Source organism: Mycteria americana, chromosome 5 (genome assembly GCF_035582795.1).
Source record: "Mycteria americana isolate JAX WOST 10 ecotype Jacksonville Zoo and Gardens chromosome 5, USCA_MyAme_1.0, whole genome shotgun sequence".
In the NCBI taxonomy this organism is placed as follows: Eukaryota; Metazoa; Chordata; class Aves; order Ciconiiformes; family Ciconiidae; genus Mycteria; species Mycteria americana.
The window spans coordinates 70,661,373-70,682,528 of record NC_134369.1 but is presented as its reverse complement, the minus strand read 5'-3'; the positions used below and the strand labels follow the sequence as shown (position 1 = coordinate 70,682,528).

General features: G+C 46.5%; 1 protein-coding gene across 2 annotated transcripts in view; it reads right to left on the bottom strand.

Annotated features, from left to right (window-relative positions):
* The window catches only part of DDHD1 (DDHD domain containing 1), a 69,875-nt gene extending 49,116 nt beyond the window's left edge, over positions 1 to 20,759 (bottom strand). For both annotated transcript variants that reach the window (XM_075503924.1, XM_075503925.1), the window contains exons 1-2: positions 19,940 to 20,759; positions 4,011 to 4,184 (exon numbers count right to left, since the gene is read on the bottom strand). In XM_075503924.1, coding sequence (XP_075360039.1) covers positions 4,011 to 4,184; positions 19,940 to 20,654 — 889 coding nt within the window. In that variant the 5' untranslated portion in view covers positions 20,655 to 20,759. The remainder of the gene's footprint in view (positions 1 to 4,010; positions 4,185 to 19,939) is intronic.
* Between the last annotated feature and the right edge of the window lie 397 nt (positions 20,760 to 21,156).

Below are 21,156 nucleotides of genomic sequence, written 5' to 3'. Positions count from 1 at the left end.
ATGAACTATTTAAACTGAAAAATGTATGTGGGATTTGGCCGGGATCAAAGCAGACTCCGGGGTGATGAGATGTGACACAGGGTGCGGTCAAGCTACGGAGGAGGCGGGTGATGCCCTTGCAGGGTTTCCAGCAGCATTCGTCTGGCCTGGTTTTAGGCACCTCGAGAGGCAGAGCTCCCTGCAGAGTCGATGAAGAGAGAGGTTCATGCCCTCAGCGTCCCTCTGCGACATGCACACGTTCTGCCTGGTCTGTGGTGGTCTGGGCATTCGGCTGTCACGTGCCGACACCTCCTATGGATGCTGCACTTCAGAGATCACCAGCCAGGGCAGCCGGCCTTTTACAAGTGTTACAGGTGCCAACGCGTTCAGAACCAAACATCCCGCCCGAAATCTCAGAAATATGACTAATTTCTACAAGCAGCAGATAGAGCTCTGGAACCTGGGAATCATGTCTATGAACTCCTACAGGACATAACCTTCTTGGAGACAAATCCAGGGCAACTGGGTATTGCAAAACTAAAGGTCACATTAATCTGCTTGGACAGTCCTAAGAACTAAAGTGCCTCATTTTTGCATTCTGCCGTAACAAATAATTTACCTGAGAAAGTCATGCCACTGCTGAGACCAACAGCTCAGCAGATCACTGAAAAGGATCAGACACCAAGGGGAGTCAGCGACGTTAGGCAGCATAAACGCAGTTTATTTTGCAAGGCATGAAATTAAATACTTTAAAGGGTAAAAATCAAAATGCCACTACAGGCAGTTTGCTCAGAGGGATATCCCACGGAAGCAGCAGTCTCCAGGCTGCCCCACGGAAAATAGAACTTGAGAAATCATTCCCCTAAACGCCGTCATATGCTGTTCTGTTACTTTCAGCATTTACATCTTCCTGCGGTCCCAAACAACACTGGAAGGCAGCATGGGCGTTATGTTACTTACAGGCCACAGGTTGGAGATCCCTATTCTGAAACATTTTGCACTTCTGGAGGAAGGTTTGCTTGGATTAACATTTTAATAATGGGGCATGTATAGATCAACCACCTATCATCAACAAAAGCCCTGGACAAAGCTTAGTTATTTCCTTGTTAATATGCTACAATGCAGGAGCAGAATAAATAAATCAAATCACTGGAGTGGGAAATCATTTTTCTAGATGTAAGTGTACTCTCCTAACGCGTATCCCACAACTAAAGACACGAGGAAAGAAGAGGGGCACTGCATGCCGAGCAGCTACCCTGCACAGGTAACGTACATAGTGCTCACTGTCAGCGTTCGCAAAGACGAACTCATCTGTACGGATGACTCCACACGCAGACGGGAAGCAGCACCACTTGCCCTGTACTTAAAGAGGGTAATCCCATTGCCGGCAATGCACTGGGCAGGCTGCTCAAAAGCCGAGGGTGCTAAACACCTAGCAAACTCGCTAGCAATTCTGTTTTCTTCACGAAAAGATTTCAGAGGACAAAAACAAATAAATAAATGAATACGATTAAATTGCAAATAAATTGTCAACTGAGTCTTGGATACTAAGTTCCAGGATATCATATGTTGCCCCGAGTTCGCAGGCTGAATAAGAGGAAATTATCCAGAACAGGAGCAGCAAAGTGGAACCTGCTCCTAACTTTTCAGCCTACCGCCACTGTTCAGAGCACGGCTCGGGTCAAACCAAGAGCCGATGGGTTTGTCTGCTGCGTATCAACAAGATGCTTGTTGACAAGCTAGTTTTTTGTTATTTATGATGCAAACTGGCATGTTCATATAAAAAAGTAATTATGTCTAACTACTAAGAGACTGTTACAGCAGATCATCTTAATTTTGCTGAGGTCTTAGATGAGATTGCTAGTTTTTCATCATTTACAATGCTTTATCATAGCATTGCAAACAGTCACTTTGCCTCTCCATGATATTTACGGAGCTATTCTAACTTTCCCTAGTCTTAAATAAGAGCTACCTGTAAACCTTGATGGGACCAAAATATGTTTCATACAGAATGTAGTTATAACAAATCGTAGCAACAAATTGTGGCATTTAAGAAATTTATAAATGAATTCAGCACTTCTCCAACTAATTATGTTTACTTCATCAGCGATAATGCAAGTTGTAAAGCTTCTCCCAGTGCCACGTGCAGATGGCAATCACGGATGCCAGCTGTCAGAGATGTATTGAGAGGCATATTATAATGACAAAACCACTTATCACACTTACTGGTAGCTATAATTTTCCTGCAACTCTCCTATTACTACAAAAAAAATCTGCTGAAAGTTATTGGTGACTTTACATGTATTCCATTTTGAAGTGACTGCATACTTTTTTTTTAACTTTAGTTTTAGAAAAGGCACTGGTATCTGAATTTGGAGTTTCTTTTTCTGATCTTTTATGTTTTCATAAATATCAGGCATTGTGTCTTTCTCACCACTCTCCCCAATCTCTCTGTCCTGGTTTCAGCTGGAGTTAAACCACAACACTCTCCTACCTTAAATCTGAAAATTTCTGCTCCACAGACCAGGCTTTTTCTGGAAAAAAAAAAAGAAATGAAATCCCTTCCTTACTTGATAAGGAGAATCCCAGTACAACTGAAGCCATCATTCCTTCCTTCCTTCCGAAGTTAAGCTACCAAAGGCTGGCAGCACTCAGCAGCATTAAGACGTGCTTTCCAAGTAAAAGCATACCACCCTACCGCAAACAGCACTGCACTCGCAGTGGGTACAGCTGTACTAACAAAGCTGAGCTTTGTACCAGCCCACTGGAACAATAAATCAGTACAAACACACAGAAAGACAGGTAAAATTGTACTGGCACAGTGCTGTGGCTCAGGGGTCACACCGTTTTATGCACCTATCTGACAGAGCTGTTAAAGCAGAGGACTGTACTGCAGGCTTGGCCAGAGAAAAAGATCTTTTAAAGTGGTATAAATAGGAAAAAAAATATTCACAGTGCCCTCGCTAGCCTTGAGGGGAGTTAAAAACTTAACTACTCTCTGTACTGTTGACAAATCTCCCTAAGTCAACAAATTATATTCTGGTTTTCCCTATAGTAATTGCAGAAGTACCCTGAATACTGCCTTGCTTCCAATTTATTAACAAGCTTTTTACTTGTGTGGTCATGTAGTTCACACATAAGAACTCCTCCATGCTCATGGCCAAAACCACAGCCAGTCCTACATTCTGCAACTGTTTTGTACAAAGTTGTAGTTCGAAGAGTTTAAAAATAAAGTTGCATTATAGAGAAAAACGCAACCAAGACCCTACTAGAATATATCGTGAGGCCTCTGCACGTGCAGCTCTTGGTTTGTAGATTGTTCATCAAGTGATAACCAACGAACAAAAGTGAAGTGTGAAAGCCAAAACCGCTGAACTTTCGCTGTGCTATACTTACCCTGAGCAACCAATTCAACTGCGTACATTAAATAACAGACCAGTAATTTCAGAAGGCTATTCTTAAAAACGTTACACCCATTTGACTGAGGTTCCCAGCAACACTAACTGAATGTCCTCAGCCTGGTCATTAAAATATAAAGACTTCCATTACAGAATGAATGCCCAAGATTTACTATAGCTGAAAACTACTCCAATAAAGTCACAGACTGAACTAGAATGGAAAATGAAACGTGACCTGTAAAACTGATACTCCCCTTAGGCTGAATTAGGAATGCTGGCCAGAGAACTAATAGCCAGTTTGCATTCAGACACTGACTCTTCTTGTCCCATCAAGAGATTTCAGTTTGAAGGGAGATTTCAAACACAATTAAAAGATATGAAGCACGAAGCAAAATGGGAACAAGAAGTTTATCCATGAATATAATTTTACAGTGTTCATCAAACGTGCTGCAGCAGGAAATCCTACAACATCAAGATGCACTGAAAAATGGGAGAGCAAACTGATGCCTGTAATAATGTTCCCTGCTAAGCAGGATGGAAAACCATCACAGATCACATTCTTAAACTTAAGAAAAAACAGATCCCAACTGTCCAGAGAACATACTATAAAAATAGTGACTGAAACAATCTTACCCTCCTTCCCGTCAACAGGTTTTGATACTTCCATATCAAAGCTCTCCTGCAGCTGCTGGCCTTTGAAGCGGTTGAGATGCTCCTGTTCTATTAGGTTACTTTCCTCCTCTTCCAGAGGTTGCCACGTACCATCAATGAACCACTGTCCACGCATTACAGGGATCTTTTCTGTTTCTGAAAATCAAACAAGAGATTTTTTTTGTTGTTGTTGTTAATGCAACAAATCACAAACTGACAGCGGGTCAGAGGGAAAGGGAATTCCGTTTGGCGTTTTGATGAGAGTTACACTCCCGCTGCTGGGACCCCTAACCAGGTAACCACGAATGCCTCGAGAAACACCACCGCCTTTTCCCCTGGGGCTGAAATGAGTAGTGAAAGTCGTGTTAATCTGCAAGCAGCTGAGCTAACGAGGCCAAGTTTTCAGAATGTTTGTGAGGATGTGAGAGAGATGGCCAGAAAGATGCAGATTCTTCAAAATTTATTAGGGGTTAAGTTCAAACAACTGGCCAACCTTAATGGGGTATACTCCTCTCTACCCAGTTACCCTGAATCTTCCAAAAATTGGGAACTTCGTGAGACTCCCGCTCCTCGATAAAATCTGACTGATAACAACCCGTGGTTACAAAGCTGTTGGGAGGATGCAGAATGAGAAAGAGACACCAAACCACTCATTTTTACCCTGACTGCACATAGCCTTGTTTCCTTTGGAAATTGCCCCTACAATAACCCAAATTACACATCAATTAGCATAAAGGGTGATTTTGAAGAGGAAAGGTGTTTTTTTTTTTTTTTAATTAAAATCAGTCCTTCCCTGAGGGCTGTTTTCGGGCACTGTCATTCTAGTTCCAGTTTCGGCACTCCAAAGAGGAAGCTGGGTGCCCAGCAATTGCTGTCCATGTGACAAAAGAGAAATCTCTATGAAAAATGTCTCCTGGTGCTTATTCTTCATCAAACTGTGCTTGATGCCCAAACTAACTACCGGGGCTGTAAGGAGCAAGAATTCTCTTCTTATACCCATCCCTGCAAGCAAGCTGAGACAATAATATCCATGGTAGCTCAGCTCAAAATTTCTCCTCCTACATCTGGAAAATCAAGAAGGAGAAATACTGCGTGTGCCCGTGCTCCACAAGCCTGTAAGACCCCAACCTCCAGCCTCATGGGACCAGCACAGACACAGCTCTGCTGAGACCCCAGAGCAATCAGACCACTGACCTCCAGCGCACGCTAACGTGCCCTGCTGTATACTGCAAACGTATAGAGAGACTTGGCCAAATGTACACATCTCATGTGCGTGCATGCTATCCGCCCAAGTTTAGCTCTCCAAAGCAGCCAAGAACTCAACCACAAAAGGAGAGACTCAAAAAAAGGAGATGGGGGGAAAAAATAGGTTTTACTACTCAAAGATCTGTTCCTACCTGGAAGGTGGGGATAAAGCTGGTAAGGAGAGCTTGGAAAAGAAACAATAGATGCAAAGAAACAGAAAGGGAAAATTAGGTAAAAACCAAACAAGAAACAATAGAGAGCATGGAGATTTCAGAGGTACTAAGCAAAGGAAATTTTGTGTTGTATCAGCAATAGCGTGGCCAGCAGGACTGGGGCAGTGATCGTCCCCTGTACTGGGCACTGGTGAGGCCGCACCTCGAATGCTGTGTTCAGTGTTGGGCCCCCCACTACAAGAGGGACATTGAGGGGCTGGAGCGTGTCCAGAGAAGGGCAACGGAGCTGGGGAAGGGTCTGGAGCACAAGGCTGATGGGCAGCGGCTGAGGGACCTGGGGTTGTTCAGCCTGGAGAAAAGGAGGCTGAGGGGAGACCTCATCGCTCTCTACAGCTGCCTGAAAGGAGGCTGTCGAGAGGTGGGGTCGGTCTCTTCTGCCAGGTAACAAGGGATAGGACGAGAGGAAACGGCCTCAAGTTGCGCCAGGGGAGGTTTAGACTGGATATTAGGAAATTTTCCTTCACTGAAAGGGTTGTCAAGCGTTGGAACAGGCTGCCCAGGGAAGGGGTTGAGTCCCCATCCCTGGAGGTATTTAAAAGCCGTTTGGCTGAGGTGCTTAGGGACATGGTGTAGTGGTGGGCTTGGCAGTGTCAGGTTTACGGTTGGACTCGATGATCTTAAAGGTCTTTTCCAACCCATATGATTCTGTGATTCTGCGAAAGGAAGGGATCTATCTGATCTACCACCAGACCAGTACAAACACAGCTGGGTGAGGTGACCCAGCCAAGAGCAGTGGTTTTTAGCCCGGCGACACTGCCGTGTTAGCACAGCCGTTAGCCCACGCCACGCAAGCATCTGCTTCCCAGAGCAAGCAGCACACCGGGACTGGGCACGTCCCACTAAGCTCGACAGCAGTTCAGAAGTCTCTGCACTGCCCTCCATTACAGGTATGCTGCTAGGGCTTGTTGTGCCCGTGGACACTAGTATACACCAGAAGTATTTTTTCATACTACCTGCTTGCAGTTGAGAACGTAATAGAGAATTGCAAGCACCTCCATAATTTACTTGGAACCTCTGAACTATTCTGAATTCTTCATCTCTCAGACCACTGCACCTACAAGCTATGAAAGTAAAAGGAAAATCTCCTTGCAATAATCTCCCCACAGGGCAAGTAACACTCAAAATGTTCCAAAGCCAATTTTGAAACCCTACCCATAATAGATTTACAGGAAAACACTGTTTCTACAGTACCAGAAATGATGATAACCTCTTAACGCCCCACCTTCGTAACCGAAGGAGGGCACACTTGCAGGTGACGGCATCCTTAACTTGGTCCTGCAGCAATCAGCAAGGGAAAGCGAACAGCAGGAAAGCTCGAGGCGGGGAGGGAAGCGGGCGCTGGAGGCAGACGATGTGGAGCAAGGAGCCCAGATTACCACTGAACTTCCCTCACTTGGTGCTGGCACACGTGTTCCCCGGTCACCCAAGCGTTCTCGTGACTGGGAAACCTGCAGGCAACCCTGTAAAACAGCCCCTCTGTGCACACACGGCACAACTCGGAGTGTGAACTTCCCAAAACAACGGCTCCAAGCGCTGCCAGCCTCTCCCATCCCAACTTCCCACAGATCCCAGTTTTCTTCGGCAGGCATCGGGCATGCTGGTTCATCCCTCCCAAGTCCCCCAAAGCCCCATTCAAACGCACCGGTCCCCCGGCATCCTCAGCTCTGCCTATATATAGCACAGACGACGCGGGTCTCGTTGGCCTGACCAAAATGCAGACAGAAGTAGCACAGGACCCAGTTCTGCCATTCAACTTCTGTTTGCACAACTAAAATAGTTATTGCAGATAGGAGCCAATTGTTATGTGCTGAATTTCTAACGTTTCGGATGCTGATGAGCTGCCAGATGAATAAAGAGGCTGGGGTGTTCGAAGGGCACGGTTATTTAAGGAAAATGAATCCCAACATATCAGAAGACCAAAAGGTCTGAGTGGCTTTAAACGGCCGAAGTTAATAGTCACTACAAATGACATAGAAAATTCAACTGCCTATGAAAATTTAAGCTAATTTTGGAATCTACATCCCATCAATGAAGTGTGAAACACGAGTATTTAGTTTTCAGGAAATGAAAATTAACCACAGCAACGTTAGTTGTCACCATATGCAGTAGCTTCTCATCATGCCCCTGTCTTAACCCTTGCTGTATTCCCCTACATTTTACACCTGTCAGATACCCGCGTTTTTCAGTCGAGCCAATGCACACAGATGCAGTTGGGCTGCCCTCACAAACAAGGCACTGTCTGTAGGAAAAAATGAAACGCACATAATATGTGAGCGTAGATAAAGGATCCCATTGTTGCTGAAGCAATGACACAACTACGTCAGATGTTAATCCTTACTGGGAAAATCTGTAAGCAATTCCTTAATTATTGACTAAGTATTCTGATGAGGCACCATTCATCAAACCCATAAAAAGATTTTTTTTTTTTTTAAATAATAAATCGTATGAATACTACTTTGTACTCCAAACCAAATGAATACAAGACACCTCTTTTTCAGTCTTGAAGGGCTTTAAGTTTTTCACATGGGAATTTCCACCAACAGATTTCTAAAATTCTAAACATAAAGCATTAAAATAAACATTTTCAGGCTCTTTTTGCCTGAGAGAAACTTTCCCATAGTGGTTCTTTACAAGAGTAGACTGCAGCACTCAACAGCAGCTCTCAAACAGAAGATGGGCAGTGCCTTTTCCAGAAAGGCTCAGCCAGGAAAAATTGGCATGTTGGAAACAAGAAAATTTTTGTTGTAAAACCTTTACAGGATAGTTTAGTTTGGGAATAAACTAATATATCTGGCTCTGGGTCTGGAAAGGGCATTTATATGGAAATATAAATCACTTTCAGATCCAAAGAGAGCTTATTATGGAGCTGTGTTTTCAGATAGGGCTTTAAAACCTGAGCGAGGCAATTGTTTTCCAAAGTTCAGTGGGATTTTAGGGGGACCCAGGAGTTGCTTTTTTTTCCCCCCTCCTTTAAACCGCTGCACACTATGCGTGCAGCCACAGCACCCCGAACTTGTCTTATTCCACATCTCCAGCTGGATGGCAGGTTTGACCACCGGGCTACGGGGAAACCTCGAGAGAAAACCGCCTGGTAGAGGAAGCGAGGAAATGACGTTGCCTTCCATCAGAGCCACGGTTTGGCTGTAAGAAAACGAAACGCTGTCTTTCAGAACCGAAACAATCAAATTTGTGATCGCAGCCGACAACGAACCATTTCATCTTACTTCTCATTAGAGAAGAGGCTTGGTAAAGCGGGAAAGACCAACCGCCCATTAACATCTGTGTTTTCAAAGCTGAACAACGATGGCATGGTATTCAAGAGTCTAATGCTGGATTTCAGTCCAGGTCAAAGTCTAACTCCAGTCACGGTGATGGCGACAACCTACCGATGCTCCAAAAGCAAGTGGCACTTCAGTTATGAAGGAAGAGAGGAATATTGACGGTAATTACCCTGAATACCCTGGACTGGGTGGGGAAACGAGGCGACCGCAACACGATAGGAGATTTTTCAGCATAATCTGTTGACTGTGGGAAAGAGTAAAGGCATGCCTTGATAAACACAATTCCTCTCTTTAATCTTGGACAGGTGCTGTTATTTAAAGATTTCTCTATGATTCATCCAGAGAACTTGATGCAAGCTATTACAGTAATCCCCATGAAAAAGCGATGAACCAAAATTGCCGTTTTAGCACCCAATTTCACTCACTCCTATCCACCTTTAATAAATTCATTCATGTCTTGGATATTCTGATTATTTTAGAAAGCTTAAACTACATTCTTCCAGTTATTTTTGTTTTATGGGACAATTAAATACATGGATATTTACATCATGTTGTAATTTAACTTTTTTTTTGCCAATACAGAACTCCAGACCTATAATATGAAGCGTTATTTATCTTTGTCCCGACAATCTTGATCCCTAGGAAAGGATTTGCCTTGATTTCTTTACTGCCTTAAGTCTTACGCCATATAATCTGCAGTTGGCAGTGCTTCAAACCAAAAGATACCAATATATTTGGCCAGTTATACACTTGCATGGTTTATTTATACAAGAATTTCTAAATAAATTTGAATGGCAGAGATTACGAGCTGATGAAAGGCACTTCATTCTAATTAGTCATACATATTTTACCACTTTTAGAGGAAAATAGTGAGATCTAGACTGCAACAAAGGATTTATTTATTTTTACTAAAAAGGCCTTTTTTTCCTGAAAATTCAGAGAATAAAAGAATACAAGTGCTGATGTGAAGGACCAAGAAAATGAGTGATTTGCGTTACGATAATCACCTAAATCCTCCGAAGAACAAAAATTATGTTAAAAAATTGTATGCAACATATAGTACACATATGCAGTGATTTATGTATGTATACCCCAGCTACTCCTTTTTTTGCGAAGATCTTTAAACTGTGCGATCACACCCATGGAGGTCTCAAGAAACCTCAGTGAATATAAATTGCATGAAAAAGCTACGGAATCCATCAGAACACAGTATGAAAAGCCATAACTGAGCAGAATTTGCCTCCGTTTTTCTTCTTGTACTATGACATGAACACTACAACTGGTTTCCTGCCACCGCATTGTTCGAAACGGTGTATAGCTTACATTTAAATATTGCACAGCTCAAACTGTGGCTCACGTAAGCCTCTTTCACCTTACTTGATTCGGAACCAAGAAACTGCTGCAAAACTAAGACGATACAGAGATAATAACTAAAGGTTAACAAACAGAGCTTAAACAAGAAGCCAAAAGGAGGCCTGTTTTGGAAATACCAACACAAGCAAGCACGCGACCTGAAAGATAGACAGAAAAAAATTGTAAGAGAGCAAGATTCAGTAAACTTCTGTTTCATTGCGTCAAAGCCGAGGTCTTGTTCAGATGGTTTGATGGCAAAGTTAAGGCGCTTCTGGCACTATTCACTCATGGGTCTCAAGACAGCCGTAACTATTTACCCACGAATGAGATCTAAAAGGTTAATATAATATTCAAAGGCTCAGAAATTTAAATTAAAGCTTGTGTTTTGCTGACTTGACAATCCCCATTTCCCAGCTCTCCAAGCCCAAAGCCAAGAGGTTGGACAAGAAACACAAGTTCATAAAACGCAGTCAGCTCGAGACGCTTTTCAGTGTAGTAACTTCTGTTCCTTAAATTGGCCTTCCTTACTACTGCAGTTGCAAATAATTTGCAGTGCGTGAGGATATAACATCTGCACAAGCTGAAGGTAACTGTGAGGCTACCATATGTGACATCTCAAGCCGAAAGCTAGTTAAATAATGAAGAAAAGTGCCCACGCATTTCCCAAGGGGGGGGGGGGGGAAATCCTGGGCAAAAATGGTCTTTTTTTTTTTTTTTTTTTTTCCCAAAGGCCTGCTAGAAGTGCTGAACATCATATATCCTGGAGCACAGCACTCCTAGCAATTGTAATACACACAAGAACCTGAACGTTGACATGAGCCACTGAAATAAATGTATTCCAGAACAATATCAAAGGTACTGTTGGAGACTTTTTAGAATTTGCTACCCATTCCTGTTGTATCAGACCTAAAATTATATTTTGGGTATATTAACTACTGCCTGGCCCGTAAGACTTTTCGTTAATGCAAACACTTAAGCGTAAGGACAGGTATTCCCCGACCTCTGCACCATCTACCCACCCAGCGGCCACGGCCACCGCTGCCTCTGCAGCAATAATGATTTGCAGAGTCTATTTTTGCCAACGCACAGAGCGCAGTTTGGGGAACAAGATCTGCTCCTCTTGCTTAGTTCCCACACGGCTGGGTTTGTAGAGTCTCACGAAAGAAAAAAATAGAAAAACTCATGAGGATAGGAAACTTTATTATGAGAAGAGATGGTTACAGAAACCGATCGTGAGATTGAAGATTCTTACATTTTACTGTCAGTGACGTGATCATGCATGCCGGGTGAACAAACAGATGTTACAATAAAATAGCCCAAACCTAAAATTTCATTATTTCATGTTTGCTAGGAAACATAACAGACTTTTTTTTTTTTTTATAGCTACAGCTTTCTAGCTATTCCCCAACATATTATTTCAGAATAGAGCAGGTTACAGACATTTGAATAAATGGAGCCACTCATTTAATCACAGCCCAGGTGACCTTCCTTCGTTTAAGCACAAAGCCATGCAATCTGTTCTGCTCTTTCAGAAGTAAGAACATAACCTGGAGAGGAGTTCAAGGGTGAAATCCTGGCCTCAGAAAACTTCACAGAACTACGTGAATTTACAGAGCCAGACTTTTTATTTTTTATTCAGTGTCTGAGATGAGATTTAATTCACGAAGTCTGCCAAATAATTCTAAATTGCTTTATTGAAGCAATTTCAAAATTGCAGGTTAAAGTTACTTTTGAGTTTCACAGAGGCTAAGCACATGAAGAGCAATCCGATTGGCATAGAGGGGATTTTCTTTTGTGCTGGTTTTGGCTGGGGTAGAGTTAGTTTGGGAAGCAGAAGGAAGGGGGGGACATTCGGAGTGATGCCGTTTGTCTTCCCAAGTCACTGTTAGGCGTGATGGAGCCCTGCTGTCCTGGAGATGGCTGAACACCTGCCTGCCCATGGGAAGGAGTGAAGGAATTCCTTGTCTTGCTTTGCTTGCCTGCGCGGCTTTTGCTTTCCCTATTAAACTGTCTTTATCTCGACCCATGAGTTTTCTCACTTTTACCCTTCCGATTCTCTGCCCCATCCCACTGGGGGGGGATTGAGCGAGCGGCTGGGGGGGCTGAGCTGCCGGCTGGGGTTAAACCACGACACTTTCCAGACTCAGATCTACAGAGCAGCTACGCGTGCAAGCCTCCACGTTTGCTTCCAAGTTAGATGCAGCAAGGGAGGAACACGTGCTTTGCTCCACTGCAAATGTGAAATTGTCTGTTCTACCAAGACTGCCTGAAGTACTCAAGCAACAGCTTGTAACTGTTTTTCCCCTGAACCATTTTTAATTGGTTTACACCATGAACTGCGCCATCCAAAACAATAGCGAAAGGCTGGTTTTGGGGGGTTGGCTCAAATGTCAAACACCGAAGGAACTCCCCAAAAAGAGATGAATGCCCTCAAAGTCTTCTCTCATATCAATTGCTGTATATCACCCCAAAATATAGTGTGTATCATGTTTTCAAGAAGGATTTTTCTGGTTTAAGGTAGTAGTTTAATTAATATCTCTACAATTGCTCTTTACACAGACCTGAACCCTATGGTCCAAGTCAAAATCCTAAAGCTCACCTTATTAGCCGTGTCAATGATGAGCAGGAAACGCTCATCAAAAAACCCTGGACTACTGAAACATGAAGTGGGGCTGCAGTTTTAAGTTTAGAGCTTTACTTTTATTGAATTCTTATAAATTAAAATAGTTTACCAAATTTCAATACTAGTACTCTGAAGTGAAGCACGTCCACCACCAGCGTTTGCTGCTGGAGTCAGTAAGCCGTAGGAGCTAGTCCCTTATCAGCTCTTTTCTCACCCAGAGAAGCTTGCGTTTTTTGAAATAGCACTAGGTGAAAGCTAAATCGATCCACAAAAGAATGACTGTGCCACATGACAAACATGTGAGTACCTCCTAAAATGTAAGCATGTGCTCAAATCCCACTGAAAATCACGGGACTTTTGCACAATCACACCCTCAGCCCTGAGTGTGTGTGCTCTCCTGGCAGGCACTCTTCCATCCGCCTTTTGTTAGCGAGCTCTCGCCAGCACCGAGCAGCAACGATCACGCATGTGCAGCTTAGCAAGTAGGTTCCTATACAGGAATATCTTTTAAAAAAAGAGCAGCAAGATTTTTCCTGTGCATACCTCAGACCTACCAGTAATGAACAAGATGAAGATATTCAAGGTCACGCTAACCTTTGCTCTCAACTCCTCCTCTGTTCTCCTCTGCTGGGATTTTTTTTTCTGCACTCTCCTAACTTCACTTCCTTTTTCTGTCTACTCCACCCCAACTCCAGATTCCCCTACACTTTCATCCCCAGACTTCACTTTTTCCTTCCATTTTTTTACCCTATCAGTTTTTTTCCCCCCTTGAAAACCAGCATGATTTTAGTTTCTTTCATCTTAAATATCACTGCCTAGGACCCCCCCTTGCCCCTTCATCCCAGCGCTCACCAGCCATGCTATTTACAACCTCTGGAGCTTCTCCTCTCCAGTTCCACACCAGGCATGCTCTAGCGTAGCTTCAGCTACTTGCAACCCACTCAAAGAGATCATACCACGCTACTCACCTTTCCTCTGGCCAACACTCAAAACCACTACTTCATCTTCACTTTCTTCAACCTTACAGGTACCACCGACAGAACTGCTCATCCTTCTTATTTTAATTTCTTGCTCTTTTGCAAATTTTTCTTCCATCTAGTCTTTCTGCTTACTAACTGAGCGTCAGCTCTTCCAGATTCTTCTCGTGCTCCTCTCAGGGCAAAGAGGAGCTCTGCCCAAGGTCTCTCTTTGCCTTCAGTATCATTTTTCCCCCTAGACAGCATCCCCCTCTCACACACATACACACAGAAATTCACCTGTCATCTACCTTTAATCTAGCCCCGTCACCTCCAATTTAAATCCCATCCTATTTCTTTGACATTGCCACAGTCAAATCAGTATTCAAGCCTGAATTAAGTCAGAAGAGAACTCCTGATCCTTCTCATCCCACAAACATTTTCTGCTTTCTCAGCCACAACACCCTTCTACCTGTCACCCACAACTTGTAACCCAAATATTCCCTGCATCTCTGCCTCCTTCCTTCTTGACCACATCCAGCAGGAAAAGTGCTGGACCACATCGAAGGGCAAGCGCAACTCGCTTTCTAAGCCGAGTCCATCCTTAGCTACTCTGCTGTAGCTGACACCATCGGCTGGAGAGCAACCCTGCGATTCTGCTTTCGTTTACAGGAGTAAGAGAACAGATTCATTTTGCTTAAATAATGCTTGTAAATAACGAAAATAAAAGCTGAGGACACGGAAGAAACTTGCCCTCAAAGACACATCCAAGCAAAGTACTGACGTCTCCCACGTGTTCTAGTAAAAGCATTCTAAACGTCACAAGTTCTCTCTACCAAAAGAAGGAAAGGTGCCAGAGACCATAAACAGAACATACATACGAACAAACGTAATTTGTGATTTAATACATGGAGCACTGCAAATCTAAAAATTGTTCCATCTACGTGTGTTAGGCCTTCTGGTCAGGAAAGAGCTGGCCAAAACTAAGCTACAAGATACTTTTGGAAGGATGACATGGTAAGAACAGAAGCAAAAAAGTAAAAACCAGGAAAGATTTTGATTAGCAAAAGTAACGCTTTACCTTGCCATGTAAACTATCACTATTTTATTTGCAAAAGAATAACATACCTGGAGAGAAAAGCAAGAAAACAGTATTCAGGAATTCAGCCTTTGATCAAAAGGTCCTTTACATAAAGGAAATTGTATCAACCAAGTTCAAAGGCTGTCCAACACACCAAAACCAATGTTCTAGGCATGCTATAAAGCAACTAAAAATGTGTTCTGCTGCTAAGAACAGACTAAAACAAATGCAAGCCACAAACATACTGATAAACTCTTGATTCCAAACCCTTAATTTTCCTCTTGCCTCATGAAATCTGTTTTAATACTATTTCTGTTTCAGAATACAAACCAAACCCCATAAACTAAACACGCCAGCCTCAGAAGAAATATCAGACATTGATTAAAGCATGCAGGCAAGAGGTCTAGTGGGGCCTCAAGATGGATTTAGGGTTGCCAGTCTGTAAAGTGTCAACAGATAAATTTATGCTGCCAGCTCTAGGGAAGGCACAAGCACCCAACGTTCCTGCACAAAGCAGAGAGCAGAGAAGCACCTTACAGCTCCAAAATGTTGATTTTCAGTCTTGACAGTGCAGCCCAAAGAACTACCAGTGGGGCTGAGGTACAAAAGGCTTCGTATCTTACTGCTGACCTCTACCTCCTACATCAAAACAAGCACGTGATTAAAAAAAAAAAAAATCCACTAAGAAAATAGCCAAGCATCAACCACTATACCCCAAGACTTCTCAGTAATCTTGACCGACTCGAAGTTCAGAGGGCAGATAACACCGCCCTGCCATTCGTGTCTCATTTTGCAAAAGCTCAACCGGCAGAAGCTTTTCACAAGGTGCTAATGACTACTTCTTCTTCCAGTTTACAAAGCAGCTCACAGAGAGCTTCCAAAAGAAAATATAGGATATTTCTTTCAGTCCAAGCTTAAAGACAGCTGATATAGCTTTTAAAAAGCTGCCCAATTCCAGCCTGAGCATACAAATTTTAAAATTAAGACCCAGTGGTCCACTCTGTATTCACAGGTATTTCCAGGCTAAGGTCAGTAAAGTATCTGTTATATCAGTACAGCAGAAGTTACTCTTACAGCTTCATTCAGAGATGGTCCTAGTAAATAATTTTTTTTTTAAACGCAAGAGATATTTTACTTAATAGACTTCTGCAACTATTAGGTACAAAAACATACATGTTAAAAAAAAAAAAACCCAAACAAAAAAAACCCTTACCAAACCTGTGTGCGGGAGTGGAGTATTTTATCCTTCCCTAAAAGACAATGCTCCACAGACTCCCCAAATGGCTGTAGAAATACACATTTTTGTGGTTGCTGCTCTGCACATACCACCCGATTTTACAAAAGTCCTACTTCAATTTTAAAAACTACCATTGCAAGACGGACGTCAGCCGAGGTGATGAGCGTCCCCAACACATCATCAGAATTCAAGCTGGAGAACATGCTGGGATGAAGATGACTACCTGGAAAGTGAAAGCAGACTGATTTATTAGAAAACACTGCAAGAACTAAGTTCAGGGAACTTGACAATGTAACCATCAAAAAGTAAGGGAAAAGCAAATACAGGACAGTGCAAGAGTTGCATGGGACAAACTCACAAGCCAAGGAACAGGAGAGAGTCACCCAGAAGTCCACAGGCTGCGGATTTAACAGACTCAACCAGGACTTCGAAAACTAGACTGAGTAACTCTATAGAAAAATGGTTGTAAAGCAGCCCTCTTCAAGTGAAAGGGCAGAAAAGGGCTGGATAATTTAATAAGATTCAAACAGAAGACCGTTGTATAAAATATCACTCATTGTTATGTCCACAGATGACAAGAAGCAGCCGAACTCCAAGTTATTCACTTATCTGGAAGCCTACACTAATAATTTTAGTCCTCTTGTGCTGTCTTTGCTAGTTCTACAAAACTAATTAAATAAATCCCAGAGGTCACAAGGTAAGGTATAAAATTCTCAGTAATTAATCTGCTCAAATTGTAACTCAGTCTGATATTCCTGATGTTACAAACGAATCCCGTGATGAGCTTAAGATTTCTGAAGACGTGGAGTGAAAAAATATTTCAGCACACGCCAAGCTATAATCAACATTTCCCTGTCATTAAGATGCCACAATAGCTGAAGAACTGTCAGCACGTTCAGTATTGTAGCTGCGAGACAGCAGCTTTCCCTGAAGTACAAGCACATACATGAAACAGAGCAACAAAACGGGCAAGAACAAAGATAAAAGCTTTTGACTTTTGCTCCGAACTGAACACATGAATCAGCAAAACCTGATAGCAGTTTCTGTACTCTTTAACATGCACATCAGCATATTTTAAGTCGGTTGTACTCATTATACTTCATGCTCGTGGGATCACAGGGCGAGATTCTCCTCCCTTACTCACGGGCTTCACTAGTGTGAGAACTGGTTTGCCATCACCGGCTCTCTCCCACACCACCGTGACCCAACGTAGTAGCTACCCTTTGGATCCAAAATTACACACACACTATCAAATGGGAATAATCTGGGCATAACGGCTACACCAAGGCCTTCGAAAGCACAGATGAGACTGAATCCTTGGGATCCGACCCCGCTGTCTTCTCAGGTCTGGACGCAGCAGTTGGGAGGACAGAATGGGAGAAAGGCAAGAGTGCTCACGTACACAGGGAAGAGAAGCAAGGAAATGTGTACGTGAAGGAGTTAGACCTGAAGACACTGACAGACCCTTGAAACACCAAAAGTTTATCTTATCTTGCGAAAGAATGGACTTGCTAATAAGAACTTGAGCACTCTCTTTAATCAGCTTTCTGAGGACTAAAAAACATCCCCGTCGTTAGCCTTCTCAGGACCATGAGTTTATTTCTCCCCTGCCTAGCACCGCTTCTGGTGCTAACCTCTGGGAATCGATCCTTCCAAGCACCAGAAATCATCTCTGCACAGCGTACGTTGTCATTTGAAACATCTGCTCTTCAGGCTTAATGAGACTGAATCAGCTTCCAAAATGGACAAGGCACAGGGTCAAGAAATTAAACCTTTAAGCTGCTGATGAGTACAGCCTCTTGCTCCCATTACCGGAGCAATCCTGCCTCACCTGGCAGCTCTGCTCACTCGCTCCCCTCTCTGCCCATGGCACAATTGCAAGAGGGATGGCAGCAGTTTCCTCACCCCTCGGATGACCTGCATCTTCTCTTTCCACTAACCACACGACAGATGCATCAAGTACCAAGAGCAGGGGCTTCAGGGTGGTGACAGGGAGAACCACCTCCACTTTCTGCTCAAGGAGCTGTGCCCAGGCTCCTCTAACTCAAAACATGCGTGGACAGAGGCCTCTGCTCGCTCCTCGAGCTCAGTGTCTGCCCGCTGGGGCAACGATTTGAAAGATAAATTTTCACACCACAAGTGAATTGTACCACTTGGTATTGTCATTTATGGATCTCCCTCCCAAAAAGATGCTGATAAAGAAGAGGGGAAACAGCCAAAAGCCCTAGTTTTCATATCTGAAACAGTTCTGCTGTTCCTCTGCAACTCCCACCTGAGTCTCAAAAATATGCAGAGGAGACGAGAGAAACCTGCCTGCCCCTCTCCCAAGTCCACGCCAGAACAGCATCTATTGCTCGGCTACTCTGCATCTCTCTCTGCTCCATACCATCTCCCTTGTCCTTGAAGGAATGCAGTTGGAAAGCAAGTCCTCAGGGACAGAGGGCGAGCAGTGGCACGGCTTGTCTGCTCCAGGAGAGCGGCTGCCCGCTTGTCCAGCGAGACCCTGGGAGACATTCCCTCCAAAGGAAGGGCTAGAAGAGCTAAGGTGCCTGCTCTTCCTCCGTCTCTGTTCCTCAAGGTCCCCCCTCCTCCAGCAAAGCACAAACAAATGCAAAGGGAAGGGTGGGAGAGGGAGTGCATCAGCACCTCATTTTGAAGTTGAGGGAGTGAAGCAAATTCCCCTCTATTGGAAGGGCAGGAAGTAAGGACGGTGCGTGTATCTGAGATGCCTGTTGCATCCTCTTCAATAGAAAGGAGAAGTCCCATTTCATGCCCCATCTCCCAGTGGGCAGGTGATGGGGAAGGGAAGATGGAGCACAATATCACCATTTTCCTAGGGGCGAGGACGAGGGTGGCAGAGGGGAAGCCAGGTATCAGCCCTCTCTTCCATCGCTCCTCACTAAAGAAGAGGGATCAGAAGCGTGCGTGTGGCAGGGAGGCAGTGGACAAACAATTGCTGTTTCTACCCTGCTCCTTCTGAAGGAAGGGCGTGCATATTGAGGGGAGGGGGGAGAGTCGAAGGCAAATGTCCACCCTCCCTCACCCTTTGTTTAGGAAACGGAAAGCATAAGCAAGAAGGTTCTTGGACACCCTCCCTCCCACTTTCACGCGCTGAGAAATGAGAGGATGGCCAGACCTCCCCTTCCCGCGTCTCTGCATGCCAGGGTGCGAATACTCAGATCCCCCTTTCCTCCAGGTGCATGTGCACAGGGGGGCGAGAGGGAAAGCTGCCCAGTTCCCTTCGGAGCTGGAAGTGGGTGAAGATGTGGCCGGTACACCCTTCCCCCATGACCCTGTATGGCAAGTGAGGGGTACCCAGCGCCTCTTATCCTCGGGGGGTGGGGGTGTCCCCAGTGCCCCCTCTCCCAAGTGCACGCTGAGGGATGCCCACACCGCTTCCCTTATGAGTGTGCCTGGGAGGGTGGGATGCCCAGTGCCGCGTTCCCCACCCCGTATCCGAGACTTGGAAGGGGAATTGCCGGTCCCTCCTCGCTCAGGTGTGTGTTAGAGATGGGCACCCAGGGTCTCCTCTCCCTGGAGAATGTTTTCTCCTGTATCCCTTATGCCCAAGCGCACATAGGCAGCAAGCGGTTCCCAGTCCCCTCGGCCGGGCTGGTGTGCTGGGGAGCGCTCAGACCCCCATTTCCCTATGGGGGTGCGCTGGAGGGGCAGGAAGGGCTACCGGCTGTCCCCACGGCGGGGGGGAAACCCAGTGCAGGGTCTCTGTGCACACCGGGGATGCCCAGCGTCCCTTGCTGGGGACAGCGGGAGGCGAGAGGCAGCCCGGCCACCCCCCAGGTACCCCCCACGGTCTCGCTGCGAGGACACCGGGACCCCCCGGCCCCCGCGGGAGGGGAAGGGGAGCCCCCCCGGTCCCCGCGGGAGGGGACGGCGGCACTCACGGTTCCAGTAGACGGGGTAGCTCTCCGCGCTGGCCACGTCCACCTCGTAGAGCCCGCTCCGCACGCACACCGGCTCCACCGCCGCCGCCTCGCCTTCCCGCGGCTCGGCCGGCCCGCCGGCTCCGAGGGCGCGGTAGGCCAGCTCGATCCGCAGCGAGTCGTAGCCGATGAAGGGCTTCCAGGTTTTCCGGTCCTCCCGGTAGAACCAGCGCACCTCCTCGGCGCCCAGCTCTCGCACCACCTCATAGCGGGGCCGGCCGCCGCCCGGCCGCCTCCTCTCGGGCAGCTCCGCCGCCGCCAGGGAGAAGCCGCTGCCGCCGCTCTCGCTGCTCGCCAGCCCCGCGCCCTCGCCCTCGCTGCCCTCGCCGCCCGTGCCCGTGGAGTAGCGCAGCGAGGCGCCGGACTCGGCCGAGTCGAAATCGCGGCCGCCGGCCTCGTCGCTCAGGCTGGGCTCCCGCGGCAGCGCGGCCGCCGCCTCCGGCTCCCCCTCGGAGGAGGAGGTGGAGAGCGCGGCGCGGAGCAGCGGCGCGGAGCGCTGCTGGAGGCGGCGGGGCGGGCGGCCGAGGGGATGCTGCACGCCGCGGCTCGCCGCCTCCTCTGCCGCCGCTTCCTCCTCGCCGCGGGCGGGCCGCTCGTAGCAGCCGCCGCCGTAGCCGCTGGCTTCGCCCGGCAGGTCCCAGGCGCCCTGCGGCGAGCCGGGCTCGGGGTAATCCATGCCGCAGCCCGCCGGTGCCGGTGCCGCCCGACCTCGCCCCCGCACCGCCCCGCTCACGCCCGGCCAGGGGCTGCCGCAACCGCCGCCGGCTCCGTCCGGGCGGGGGCGGCGCCGCATCGTCACGCGCGCCGCGCCGCGACGCGGCCGGGGGCGGGGCGGGGCAGGGCGGGGGCGGGGCGGCGGCACGCGGCCTGCGGGCCCGCGGGGGGGCGTGAGGGGCGTCCTCGGGCACGGCGGGGGGAGCGGGCGGCGGGTGCGCGAGGCGGCGGCGGGGAGCGCGCGGCCCCGTCTGCGTGTGTGAGGCACCCCCGGGCACGGCCTGCAGCCCCAGCTCTGTGTGTGACACCCTCCAACACAGCCTGTAGCCCCGTCTGTGTGTGTGAGACACCCTCAGACACAGCCTACAGCCCTGTCTGCGTGTGTGAGGCACCCTCAGACGCAGCCTGTAGCCCTGTCTGCGTGTGTGAGGCACCCTCAGACACAGCCTACAGACATGTCCTGT